The sequence below is a fragment of the Vicugna pacos genome, chromosome 10 (genome assembly GCF_048564905.1).
Source record: "Vicugna pacos chromosome 10, VicPac4, whole genome shotgun sequence".
Taxonomy (NCBI): Eukaryota; Metazoa; Chordata; class Mammalia; order Artiodactyla; family Camelidae; genus Vicugna; species Vicugna pacos.
In genome coordinates this window covers 6,072,180-6,086,519 of record NC_132996.1, presented here as the reverse complement: position 1 = coordinate 6,086,519, position 14,340 = coordinate 6,072,180, and the positions used below count along the sequence as shown (strand labels likewise).

General features: G+C 35.9%; 1 protein-coding gene across 8 annotated transcripts in view; it reads left to right on the top strand.

The window, feature by feature from the left end:
* The window catches only part of YAP1 (Yes1 associated transcriptional regulator), a 107,931-nt gene that overhangs the window by 47,946 nt on the left and 45,645 nt on the right, over positions 1-14,340 (top strand). For all 8 annotated transcript variants that reach the window (XM_072968909.1, XM_072968904.1, XM_072968906.1 and 5 more), the window contains exon 3: positions 2,914-3,029. In XM_072968909.1, the coding sequence (XP_072825010.1) occupies positions 2,914-3,029 (116 nt within the window). The remainder of the gene's footprint in view (positions 1-2,913; positions 3,030-14,340) is intronic.

The window sequence follows — 14,340 nt, the reverse complement described above, 5'->3', positions numbered from 1 at the left end:
GAAGAAATAGACAAAATAAGTAAATTATGTGTTAGATAATGATAAAGGATTATGAAGCAAAAATAAAGCAAAGAAAAGGGAGTAGAAGTTTAAATAGGGTTGGATTTTAGGTGACATGGCCAGGGAAGATCTCACTGAGAAGAAGACATTTGAGGTAAGACCAGAAGGAGATGAGAAGAGATACCATGCGGATATCTGGGGAAAGAATGGGCCTGGTAAACTGTTTATTTGGTTTTAGCAAAAATACTTCTTTGTCATGTGAAATATTTTTATAAAGATTCTTGTTCTCATGATAAAAGGGAAGGCTGGATATTTGGGGGTATATGGCTACCCCAATTAACTTACTAGGATAAAACAGTTTTTTCATAATTTAATCTTATAGGGTAAGTGCAGACAAAAATTCTAAAGTTAATTTTGTTTCACATTACCTTTGGCATCTAAATGGCTGCATGCTTTTATAGTTGGACAGTTTAGATAATGGCATCTTTATTCCTTAAAGAAATGTAGATCTTTTTTGAGCAAGTAGAACACTAACTGAGGTAACATAGGACAGCCCTGTAGGATTCTAAACCACCTTATTGAGAGGTTCAGCAGCCTTTTCAGGAGGAGAAATTTTAGCATCTGTATACTTAGTAACATTTCAGCAAAATAATCAATCTTTTGAAAGCAGTAAAACTATACATTCTCTGCATTATGTTCAAAACCCTAATCTATTTAAAGGAAGAAGCCTTAAGAATGGATTTACACATTGTCTCCAATATTTGGGAAGATTCACGTGGTTGTTATAGTCAATCATCAAAATGGGATCTTCCTAAACCCTCGAGTGGACCGCTGTCTAGTTATAAATGGATTCATATGATTAACTGGCTAGTTTTCAGAGAAACCCAACTGTTAGAAAAGCTTCAACAGTCAAGAATCCTGAGCTTGCTTCCAGTATAATTTGCTCCCTCTTCACTTTTACCCCTCAACAAGTGTCAGGGGTTTTAAGAAGTACTGGAGATAGGGAGCAGGCAGTGGCACACACTCTCATTGACATTTGAGAGCCAGTAATAGTGAATCATTGGCCATTTTTCCTGGTTTCTTAACATTATAAAAGGCAGTGAAAAATGGCTTCCTAAATTTTGGTAGTCTTACGGGTTTCGGGCTTCTTTCCTTGAGTGTGACTGTGTTACTTACGTGTAGTGCTTAGTGTCTGTAAGCATAGGAAGCACTGTGTATCTAGAAAACATTTTATGGCTTAATTTGTTTAGTGGCTCACATGGAGGGTTGAGAAGGAAACGGAATAAGCTGTGACTAGGCTTGTTAAGGACCTGATCTTTTGGAATGAGTTGTTTTTATAGACAGACTTGGACAGGGTTCTGCCTACATTGTCTAGACCTGAGCAGTGCTGGTGCAACTGCTAAAACACATATATGACTGGTGGGTAAAAAAGAAGTGTTGATACGTTAACATTTGAGAGACTGTATACTCCACTAAATAAATAAATATTTCCTCTTAACATTTTTAGTTGGTCTGTAATAGCCTTGAGTTGACAGGTACCACTGCTGTTCCTAAGTGTACAAATTTTCCACATTCTTACCTCCCTGTTTTCATCTCCTTTCTGGTTGCTTAGCAAAAAGGAATTCTCCCATCTCCAGTAAATAATACTTAATAAGGTCCATTCTAGCCAGAGCATGATCCTTTTTTACTGTGTTATTGATAACATTATTGATGAGATAGCATTCTCATCCCATTTCAGGAAAGTTGATGACAGAGTGTCATTTCCTTACCATTTACATGGGTGTTTTTCATGGAATGATTCAAGAAGAAAGAAATTAGATTTGAAATGTAAACAGCCATACAAAAAATGATTGGAGTTTTTTTTTAATAACCTTTATTCCTGGCACCCCCCTCCACTTCAAAGATAATGAGTTCATGATTGTTTCGCTGGATTTTCCTGCTATTAAACAGAGTTCTGTAATTTTACCATCTAGAAATAAACAGTTAAAATATCTTGATGTCTGTCCTTCCCATGTTTTCGGTACACATATGTGCATATTTAATCAATTAACCTCATACTGTGCATACTGTTTTACAGCCTACTTTAAAAAGCTGTATTATAAATATTTCCCATGCTATTAAATATTATTTAAAATATTTTCAATAGCTGTATTATAGTCCATCATATGTAACAATATTTAACTAGTCCCTGTCATTAGATGTTAGCTGGCTTTCAAATTTTTGCTTTTATAAATGATACAGAAGAGAACTTTGCCTAAGTCTTTGAGTATTTCTCTGCCTATTTCTTCAGGATAATTTTTCATGTGGTTACATGTGTGTAATGTATTTAGTTTTTGTTTCACTAGAACAGTTCTACTTTGCTGGAAGAAGAAAACTGATATTTATTGAATACTCATACCAGATGCTGTGCTAGGTGCATTATAGTCTTAATATTTCATAGAGTTTTTAGCTGTTTCATCCCCAGTTTTATAGATGAAGGCATCTGTATGCATATGTATAAGTTTAAATGTTTTGCTTAGCAATTAACAAAGGTCTTCAACAGTCAGGGGAGACAATGAAAACTTAAGTTTGTGATTCTATTTTTGCTTTGGAGTATGTATTATAATAATACTTTTTCATCTTTGTGTTTTATTTGTTCAGTGTAAAGGATTTTAGGTCTTTAAATGCCAATTAACATTTAGTTTTTAGCTCTTGGAGGAAAAGAGTGAGTGATTCCCTTATGAATTTTGGGTTTTGGCCATATGACTGCTGTTATGGGTGATTAATTTCTAAATCACACTTTATCTTTAAATTGGAAGCAGATAATAATTGTTCCTTGGTGAAAGTGATGTATCTGCCCAGTTTTGATAAGTGAGGTGGTTGTTTTTAAGACCTGGTATTTGTCATCTAATGCAGTGGTTTGTTTTGTCTCAGTCACATCGATCAGACAACAACATGGCAGGACCCCAGGAAGGCCATGCTCTCCCAGATGAATGTTACAGCCCCCACCAGTCCACCAGTGCAGCAGAATATGATGAATTCGGCCTCAGGTGAGTGGGGGGCTGTAATTAGAGCACACTAGGTAATGCTTGTGCGTTGGTCAAACTTTCTGTGGAAAATAGTAATTATTCCTTTGAGGAAACTGGAGCTTGGGTGATGGTTATTTTCTGTGCATTTTCTTATGAGAAACTTGTTTTACTTCAGATAACATGCTGTACCAAATCCTTGTTTAATCATTAAAGTTTCAGTTCTGAAGTGGGTATCTCAAATTCCTAGTTTGGTTAATTTTGACCTACTTGTGTCTTATTCTACTGCTTCCTTATGTCTGAGGGCCTAGAGTTGAAGTTTCCCTCTTCCCTTTGTGGTTTGGATGGTTAGCCAAGCTATGGTGTTCTTAACCCACCTTTATCTACCTTCAAAAATAACTGAAAGTAGCAACTTATAACCCCAAAGCATCTTTCATCTTTCTTTTTTTTTTCTCCCCCTTTCAGCTGAGGTTTTATTGTCATATAATTGAGATCGGGTCAGTTTTTGTGGTCAGATAGTTACAAAAACTTAGTATTCAGGGATTTTGTGGGGTTTTTTTTTTAAGTGAAGCATAGTCAGTTTACAGTGTTGTGTCAGTCTCTGGTGTACAGCATAATGTTTCAGCCATATATATACAGAATTCCTTTTCATTTTTTTTCCATTATAGGCTATTACCAGGTGTTGACTATAGCTCCCTGTGCTCTGCAGCATAACTTTGTTGTTTATTTTATGTGTCGTAGTTAGTTTCTACCAATCTCGAACTCCCAGTTTATTTCTTCCTACCTCCTCTCCCCCCTGGTAACCATGAGTTTGTTGTCTGTGTCTGTTTCTGTTTTGTAAATAAGTTCATTTGTGTCTATTTTTTAAGATTCCACATATAAGTGATACCATATGGTATTTTTCTTTCTCTTTCTGGCTTACTTCACTTCGAATGACTGTCTCCATGTCCATCTATGTCAAAGCATCTTTCTTAAGTCTGATGTGTTTTCACCTTTTCACAGAAGATAAACCTAAGTACAGATCTTTTTTCTGCCTCCTGTTTGGCAGTTTACTTGAATCTGTTTTTCTCATCTGCGTAATGGGGAGTAACAATGCCCCTTAATAGAAAGAGGAAGATATTAAAGGAAATCATAGAACACATATAAAGCTTTTATATTACAGTTCTGGTGTGGAGGATGTACTGAGTAAAGGTTTAGTTCATTCCTCCCTGTGTCAATTAGTTACTGTCTGGGTTTCTTTCCTGTCACACGGGCCCAAGGCCGTAGCTACCCATTATGATCTTTGTGAATGTTAGAAAAAGGTGCCCCTTCTTATGGGAAGATGCAGCCCTCATGCTCGGCAGCAGGAATTGGAGCATTTGGGCTGGATTTCTGACCATTCCCTTGCCCCCAACACTTTATACCCTTTGCTGAGTGTCCTGGATCAGGACACAGATGACAACAACAGTAATTGGCAGCCCTAGTGGCCTTAATGGCTTTCTCCTTCACAGCCCATCCATCTTCCCTACCCAAAACACTGATCAATGTAATACTATTAGAAGCTGCACTGTAGATTTTTTTAAACAGCAGCCTTTGGAAAGGGACTGGTGGGGAGGGTGGTACAATTAGTTGTCAAAAGGATTCCCTGACTAGGAGAGCTCACAGAATTTGAAATGTACTTCTGCCCCTAAAGATGCTGCAAGAGTGTTATAATGTTTCTGCTGTCCCTTAACTCTCTGTGTTCTTGTCTTTTGTGGGTTCAATATTTGAAAGAATTTAAGAAAATTAAAATCAAGGCAAGATTTGTAACTGAGCTTTTCTTGTAATAACAAACTTTCTTAAATTTCCTCTTTTGGGGGAAGGGGAGGTAATTAGGTTTATTTATTTATTTTTAGAGGAGGTGCTGGGGATTGAACCCAGGACCTTGTGCATACTAAGCATGCAGCTCTATCACTTGAGCTATATCTACTCTGCCTAAACTTTCATATAATCTTGCATTTTAGCCTATTTTAATATGGATACATTTACTTATCCTCAGGATCTGTGTTTTATATGTGACATTTAATTTAAATTAAAACTTTTAATAGCAAAAAATTATGCCAGTATTTATTGACTAATATTTTTACTTGACAACTATTTTTTTTTAATTATCAAATTTCCAAATAAAAAGTTGGGAAAGCTGCTTTGTATTTATAGTCCAAAGAAGGTGATTCACATTATTCGTTTTGTCATAACCCATCTAAAACTATATCTGGGGAATTAGTGACAAATAACTCATTAATTTAAATTTTATTTTGGAAGATTAGGCATTTTGCACTAAAAGGTTGATTGTGATTCTTGTAGAACATTGGTGTTTGTTTATATTTTTCCTATTAAATTTTCTAATAGCAGTGGTCTAAGGATATGGGGAGAATTTGTGTTCAAATTTTTGTTTTAAAATCAAAAGTATATATCAAATTGGTTTTGGTGGATTTTAGAATGCTTGAGTATATTTTATTTCCGTTCTGTTTTGTAAAATGTGAAATGTGTATTTATATACTGCACGTAAATTAATAGATGTGCTTGCTTACTGCTCTATTTATTAAAGAGGTGACTCTGATGAGAACAGTTTCAGCAGAGTGGCAGGAAGGACAATTGTAGTGCATTAGTGAAGCGGGGGAAATGTACAAAGAGAAGCGGAAAGAGAAGTGGTTGCTGGGAGGATCTGAAATGGAAAAGCCACCTCCACAGAGACTTGAGCATGTTTTGAATGGTATTAGAAGGTATTAAATAATAAGAAGAAGCCCTGTTTATATGCCAGGCCTTCTGCAAAGATCATGTTCTACTATCTTACTTAATTCTCAGAATGGTCATTTAGATTAGGTGCTGTTATTAGTCTCACATCACATCTGAGAAAACTTGAGTGACTTTCCCAAAATTACCAGCTTTTAAGTAGTGGAAACCAGGACTTTGGTAATGCAGATTCCAGAGCCCAAGCTCTTAATCTACGTGTGCAGCAGGGTTAGGATAAGTGGCAGAGCTACTCCTCAGAGAAAGCAGTGGGGAGGAAACCCTGCAGGCACTGTTGTAAAACACCAGTAGACCCTCTGGAGAACCGCTGCTGTGAAGGTGGTGGTGTACGGATGACGTTCGCGCAAGGAGGTTTTGTATCTAATAAAATACGCACTGTACCTTAAAGAAGGGAGAATATGTAAAGGGGACACTAGAGGTCGTTGTCTTTTATGGGGATCATCAGACAGTTTGATGAGTCTTCCTTTTAAGAAGAGACAGGTGTGGTGAAACCAAAAGCCTTTTTTCGTTTTTTTTTTTAAACCAAAACCAAAAACTGATCCTAAGAAAGAAAAAAAAGTCACCCAAAGTTTTTAAAAGTGTTAAGTTTATATGAAAATTCTTTGAATGGGACAAATTTAAATCTGGAATATTCTGACTTGTTCACACACAAATGGGAGCTTCACTGTCAAATCCAGTGTTCAGGCTGTGATGGTATCTGTGTAATACGTGCCTCTACCTATTCTGAGTTATGTGCATTCTGTTGTCTGCCATTTCTTCCATTTCAGCGGACGTTTAAAAGCAAATAAGACTTGTACATGGTGTTGAAATGCTTTGGAATGAATGTCATGGGAACTGTAACCCTGATCCACCTCATGTTCACATGAAGTTATAGCCATAATGTTATTTCAGTGAGGTTTCCACCCAAGGGCTTCTCTTTCTCCATCTGGAACGAACCCATGGTGCTCGGTGGCTGTGCGTTCTTTGCTGAGATACACAGCATGATTTCTTAAATAGCTTTTAGAGACAACGATCTTATCTTTCTCAGTCAAGGATTTCTCCTTGGGAAAAACAGCAAAAAGGGATGCTCCTCTGTGCTTGGAAAATAATCTTTTGAGGAGTTTTTAGAGCCTGGAAAGAGTGAGCAAGAATTGTGAGGGTATTTAAATAAATGTCCAGGGCACTTGCTGTGACAAGGAAGCAAACCTGCTGCCAGTTAAGCAGGGTAACTGAAGACAGTTTTCACCCCGAGGGGAGTGCCTTCTGAACCTGCTAATCTGAAGCCTTTACATAAAAGAGTTGACACAGCTCTTTTGAAGCACTTTACTGGGCTAATCAAGCTAAATGCAACTTGATTTACATTTTTATCATTATTTTAACAAGAACTTTCTATTGTTGGTGTTTTTAAAAAAGAACTCTCCTCATTCAGTTGTTTGAGTCCAGCTTTGTGTTCTGCTCTAATTATTTCTAATCAGACCACTTTCCTTAAAAGACTGTGGTTTCTCTAGATTCTCCAGTTTTCTGCATAATTTTTAATGGTTGGCTGGATTGAACAATATTTTTAGGTTTTCTCCAGTTCTAAGATTTTATGAAATCCTATTTCTTTGACTCAGTCTAATTTGGAGACTAAATGATTAGTTTACTTTTGTTTTTACAAGTTCCTTTTCAAAATACGAGGTTGAAATGATGAATTTCATTGCTAGAATGGAGATGTGTGGTTTGTAACTGGTGAAATTTCTAAGTATGTGTAATTTGAGAAATCACTTAAAACAAAGGTGCACCTGGAAAGGATGAGAGGCAAGACTTACTGGTTTCTATGAAGATTACTAGGTTCTATGATTCTTCAAAGGAGTTTAATTTATATTCTTTAAATGTCCATTTATTTGGCAAGACAATGAATTTTGTGAAAAGAATTTGAAAGGTGAGGAAAAGAAAATTATAAAATTAAATTTGAATAATTCAGTAAGATAATGGTTCTATTCTACTTCACATTAAAATATATAATAATATATATACACATATAAAAGTATACACAAACCATGTTCTGTTAAATTACTTGATGATTGCCCTTTACAAGTTATATTAAATATATTATGCTTGTAGCACATTAATTTGATATCTTTTTGATGCATGCTTGGGATCTGTATAAAATGGTTCTATATACTGAAAGCTGGGTAAACATTAGTGGTTTTTGTGTTAGACGTAAGGACTTGGGCAGAGAAAAGTGATAATTCTCCTATGACCAGCTCTATTTATAAGAAAATGTCAGTTTTTCAGTAGTAGCTTGTTAACAGTGACACACAAGATTGCTGAATCTTAAAGCAACAGTAAAGTCAGGAAAATATACTCTGTGATGATCCAGAAATAACTTGGTGTCAAAGGACTGGTGACTGTTTAGGACCATTGTAAGTAGCATACGCCTTCATTTAAATTAAGCACAATCAATGAACCCTATTATCTGCTTTTTAAAAATCTACTTTTGATAACAACCCAAAGTCAAATATCTTATTACAGGTACATTTTAAGGGACTCATTCATTCATTATTTTCATGTTTTAAAGTCAGGCATTTATTTGACTAATGCCCAGATCCACCAGGGCAGCACTTTCAGATTTTCCCATTATGAAAAGCGGCATGGAATTCCTAGGAAATATCTCAAGATGGGTGGAGAAAATGCCCTCTTGATCTTGAAAGATGATGCACGTCAGAGGAATGTGTTCAACACCTTCAATGCGAGGGGGGAAATGTTCAGAAGCAAGCCAAGTGGGCAGTACAGTGCTGCCGTGATAATTTGCCTGCTGTGTCACTTCTGCTGTATGTAATCTCCACCAGAGGACAGAAGACCAAAAGGGAACGAGAGATTGTTACCAAGGAAAATATGACAGAACAGATGTGAAATGAGAAAATGACAGATAAAAAGTTGATACGAGGTTTTTAATTTCAAAAAGCACAAAAAGGTAAGGAAACGTGAGGCGTTGCAAAGCTGACCACAGGTTTTAGGAATTGCTCATTTCTGCCTCGTGTTGTAGTTCACAAACTTCTACATTCTTTCTGCTTTTCACCTTTGGAGTGAACTGAAAAGGAATTTAGAACAGTGGTTAAGATCACGTGCTCTGGGATGGAATATGGGTTTGAATCCCAGCTCTGTCACTTAACTGCCTGTGAGGTCTTGGATGAGTTACTCTGTCTGCCTGTGCCTCATTTCTTCACTTGGAAAATAGGGCTAATGATAATAATAGTAATGCTGAATTTATAGGGCTATTATGAGGATTAAATGACACAATCTATATAAAGTGATGGGTGTACATAATTATTAATAATATACAGTGCTTGGTATAATGTATATATAAAAGTAAATATGATGTGGTCTGATATTGTACAGCTTAATCAGTTTATATTAACTGATAATTATTGTTTCATTTAAAACAACTTTTAGTTTATTTAGGGGGGTAATTTAGTTTTTATTTATTTACCTATTTATTTACTGGAGGTTCTGGGGATTGAACGCAGGACCTCGGGCATGTTAGGCATGCACTTTACCACCGAGCTCCACCCTCCCTCCTGCAAAATGACTTTTAAAATCTGTTACCACTCTACTTTGGGGGCTATGTTTATCTCTATAAGCTTTTTATCATGAAATATGGGTCACTGATTCTTATCCAAGTCATTTGTTATCGTCTGACTTTTGGAGTCACATAGATTCTCCATTTGGTATAAAAGTTAAGAGTGTTAAATATAAATATGGTTTTCTTCTTTTCATGGGTCAAAATGTTTCTGACTCTTCTGAAAGTTCTTGATTATTATAAGATGGAAATTATTTGTCAATCTGAAGTAATAATATGTGGAACAATATAATACTAAAGTGTATCCAACAGGAATAAAACTGTAATGAAGTCCAAAGTCAAAGCAATGAATGGAGTAAGAGACAGAGACAGTGTATTTTATTAGTTACTCTCAGTCTCCTATTCCAGATTATCTTTTTTGAACCAAAATTGTTTGCTTTTTTCTCATCTGGAAATTTTGGTAAATTAGGAAAATGTGGCCACAGGTAAAGGGAAAATAGTTTTAAAAAAATCATCATCCCAAATCAGTATAAAAAGGTCAGTTTGTTTTATATATAGTTTGTATCTTGATTTATTTGGTGATTAATGGTTAGTAATAGGGAAACAAGAACCAGTCCATTTTGCTTTAATGAAAGTTATAAGTAAACAATATATAGGGATTATGAAGATAAAAATATTTATTTGTGGAATAGAAAAAATAATGCAATGGAAATGTCCAGTCAAGTTGCAGATGACAGTAGCCTGCAATTATCATATCTTTTCCAGTGTAGATATTCTTCTGAAGTCTTTGTTAAACCCAGTGATGCCCTGCACACGGCCCTATTTAATCTTGATGAATTCATGACTTTGCTGCTTGGTGAAGCATGCCACTCATGTCAGGGCAGCTAATGGCCTCTATTTTACTTTGATAGTGAGCACTTTTCACTCCCTCTACCCTGGGGAATCACTCTTGATATTAACTAATTCCAGTTAAGATTTTTAACTTAAAAATGTTTTCTAAATAATACTAAAAGTCAGAATACCTGGGCAAGGCAAGCAACATTTGGCAAATGGAACAACAGATGTTGGCTGATAAATTGAAATTGTCATGTTTTTGCTCTGAATCTACCCAACTAAACATTCTGAAATGAGCTGCCGGAGTAAGACACTTCCCACCCCGAATACATCAGCAAAACTGTAAACTCAGTTATTTTGGAACTGAGCCATGTGTTTATATATTACCTAAATGTATTGGCACGTGCAATATAAAACTACTTTTAAAGTACTCAATTCCTCATTCCTTTTTTAAAGAAACGCCAAAATAATCATGTTGAAAAGTGGATATATAGTCACTTGATTTTTCAGTAACTTCAGAACAGTGTTTTTTATAGTGCTCCTCTTTTAAAAGATTATTTCAATTTGAGACTCATGATATCCAAAATAATTAACTCTTAAATGTATTAGGAAGTACTGTATTCATACATTCAGTTACATGCACTGTTATTTCAGACAAGATAATTCTTTCCTGTCTTCTTTGCTTTACTTTAGAGGTTATTTTCTCAACCAAGAGGAGATACATAGAAACTCAAGCTTGTTCTGGTCCATTGACCTGGTTTTAGAGCACAAATAACAAATATTTTTAAAAATCTGTTAGAAGTCTCTTAGGTAATCATTTGGGAAAGTAGTTTATTTAAATTCTGAAAGTTATTAAGATTTTGTTGTAAATACTGAACCTAATGGAAAAGAAAAAGATACAAGTTTTCTTCTGTTGTTTTAACCAACAGACTAACTTAGAAGAATAAGAGGATATTGTTAAAAAATATAAAGGAAAAAAATTGATATGTATTATTGCCACCAGCCTTCTTAGTAAAGTGAGTTATTAGACAGTGGTGTTTAAAAATACAAGTGTCCATGTTCAATTTTTTCCAGTGATTATTTGTAAAATTTTGGAAACAGCTCAGCTTTGGAGTAGAGAGGATGAGAAAGAGATTAAATTATTTACATTTAAGAACCAAATAAATGCCTGTTTTATTTCTTCTCTTGATAAGTGCTGGAATATTATTTTTGTCTTTCCCACTGGTTTCTAAATCCTTCTGGATACTCTCCTGCTACAGTAATTTTATGACTCATGAGAGGAATATTTGTGTGAAAGATTAAGATGCTAAGTCTTTAAAAATGATATCCATAGACTACCATATATAGGCAGCATTAGTGAAATGAAAAAAATCTTTCAACAATGGACAGTTTTCTAAAATAATATTTTCTTTTGATGTCAGTAAGGTCAATAGGTGGTAAAACTTTTATTAAATTATAGCAAAAGATCATTGCTTTATTTGAACATTCTGAAGTCTAAATGAGCTTATAGAAAGCTAATCTTTTATAAATTTACATACTAACACTAAGCTATTAAGTTAATATCTAAAAAACTCGCTAAAGTTACATTGAAGAAAGAGTTGCACGTTAGAACGTTCTCTGAGCTTATCCCGTGGCCTTTCCCTCTAGGAGGTTCATCCAGCTATAACAAACAGGAAAATGATTTTAAACAGTTTCACCTTGAGACAATTGAATTGTTCCCTTTCTAAATCATTCATTCAACAAATATCAAATGCTCTACTTTGTACTAGAGATTGTAATGGCCACTGGAATTGTGGAATCAAGGTAAGGCAATTTTTTTCTGTATAATTACAACAATAAATGTTACCAGAGGCGTGCTGAGGAGGTAGAGAAGGAACAAGTGAATCAGTCGTCAGAGGACAGAGAACATCTTTAAGGAGCCAGAGGTTCATTTATTCCCTCAGTAAATATTAAATAGTTAAGATATGCTGGCACTTTTCTAAATCATGAGAATACAGAATATGAACAACACCATGTGTCAGATACTTAAAAATGGAAAGAGAAAACCCAATTCAGGGTCGGAGAGTGATTGGCTGGGGATGGAGGAAAATGATAATTTTAGACAGCATCTTCAGTGTACACCTCTGTAATTGGTGTTTTTTGAGCAAATATCTGGATGAACTGAGCACCATGCAGATATCTGGGGAAAAGGGGAGGAATGTCCCATGCATAATACAGTAGCTAGTTCGAAACATGCCAAGGCACGTTTGGGGAACAGCATGAAGGCCATTGCAGCTGGAACAGAGTCAGTGAAAGGTAGCATGGAAGCCATATTATATAGGAACTTGTAGGTTTGGAACAGAGAAGAAATATGATCTGAATAAGTTTTTTAAAGTAGGGAGATTATTTAGGGGGTAATTGCATTAACTTAGGGAAAAAATGGACCAGAGTGGTGAGAAGTGATTGGATTTGGGGCCTGAATTTTAGTAGGTGAGTAGGGGTTAAGTTTGCTGAAGAAAGGGGAAGGTGAAGATAGCATTATGTGAGAGAGTACTGAGCCTGAAGCCCCCAGCACCATATAACTAGTGACAGGATGGTGGAGAGATGAGACCAGAGACACATCCTCAGGGCCTTTGTGTGATTGCTCAGAAGTCTGAGCTTGAAAGATCTGGAAGACCATTAAAAATGTGACTCTTCTCTAGAGCCCTTCCCCTGTGGAAGGGAAAACCTTCTGTGGGTTCCTTGTTTTTGTTATCTGATCATTTCGAGACTTAGGTTTATTTTTCTCATAAACCCACCTCTTTATATTATACACAAGTTTTAGAAGTTAAATACATTGTTGGAACAAAATGGCAGAACTTCCAGGAAAGAGTAGGGAGGGAACTGACTTTTTTTTAAATACCTGCTGTAAGCCCTGCCCTTTGTCAAGCATTTTCTCCTTTAATCCTCAACAATTAACTGAGAAAGTATTTATCCCCATTTTCTAGATAAGGAAAGTGAGCATCAAGCAGGTTAAGGAGCTTGCCCAGAGTTAGAAGGCTAATAATTACAGGTATTGGATTCAAGGTTTAAACCCAGGTCTGTCTGAATCTAAACCTTTCAGTTTTCTGTAAACTATACTGTGTGTGGAGTTTAATTTCATTCATAATGCATCAGAGGTGATTGGGGTTTTGTCTTTGTGTTTGTTTTGTTTTTAAACCAAGTAATATTGATACTTTTGCTAAACTGGTATAAAGTTTGGATTAATGGTAGATAGTTCTATGAAAGAGTCTAGAAAAACAAGTAAGCCTTATTAGTTTGCTGTATTCTAGATCAGTGGTTCTCAGTTAGTAATGTGTGGAGGAGTCAGTCGCCTGGTGATTTGTTAAAATGCAGATTCTGAATCAGTAGGTCAGGGGTAGGACCTGAGAGTCTGCATTTCTAACAGATTTCCAAGTCATACTGTCATGCTGGTTCATGGACTACACAGATAGAAGACTCTGGAATGGGAAACTTAAAACCATAGGAATGTTATTAAAGATCCACTCTGTTATTCCTGTTTTTGGTTGGGAAAAAAACCTTTACTAGGTGCCTAATACATATGAATGATTCCATCATTTCATATGAGAGGCCATTTAATATAAAAATACTGTAGAATGTTACCAAGTTTAAAAAAATATGATTTATAAAAGCACAAATTAAAGATCTGAGAGACTGACTTAACCAAGATCAATCATTCTTTTCAGAGATAAGTTCTTAGTCATTTCAGCTCAGCAAACGTTGGTTGTGTTTCGTGGTAGTGCTAATAAGCTCAAGGGATACAAAAGCCAAAAAAAAATCAAGACGCTTCCTTCAAGACTTAGAGCTTGATAGGGAGAGGGGTTGGAATCAGTCAAATGAGTACAGTGAGGCATCTGCTAAACGAGGACATGAGCGCCGTGTCGGGGGCACAGTTTACGCTGGTGAGTGTAACACAGGTAAGCAGCAGTGCCAGGATTCCAGTCTGAGCCTCCAGACGCACAGCCCCGAGCTTCTTCTTAACTGTGCATTGTGATCTCCAGGGGGTTTGGTTCTGGTAGTTGGGCAGAAGAATCTTTTAGATACTTGTAAGACACAGGAGAGCACCTGAACTTGAGGGGGGGAAAGTGGATTGGCATCCACCATTGTCTTTGTTTGTTTCATCAGTGTATTTATAATCTTTTTAGTTTCCAGCCTCTAGGTCAGCACACGAAA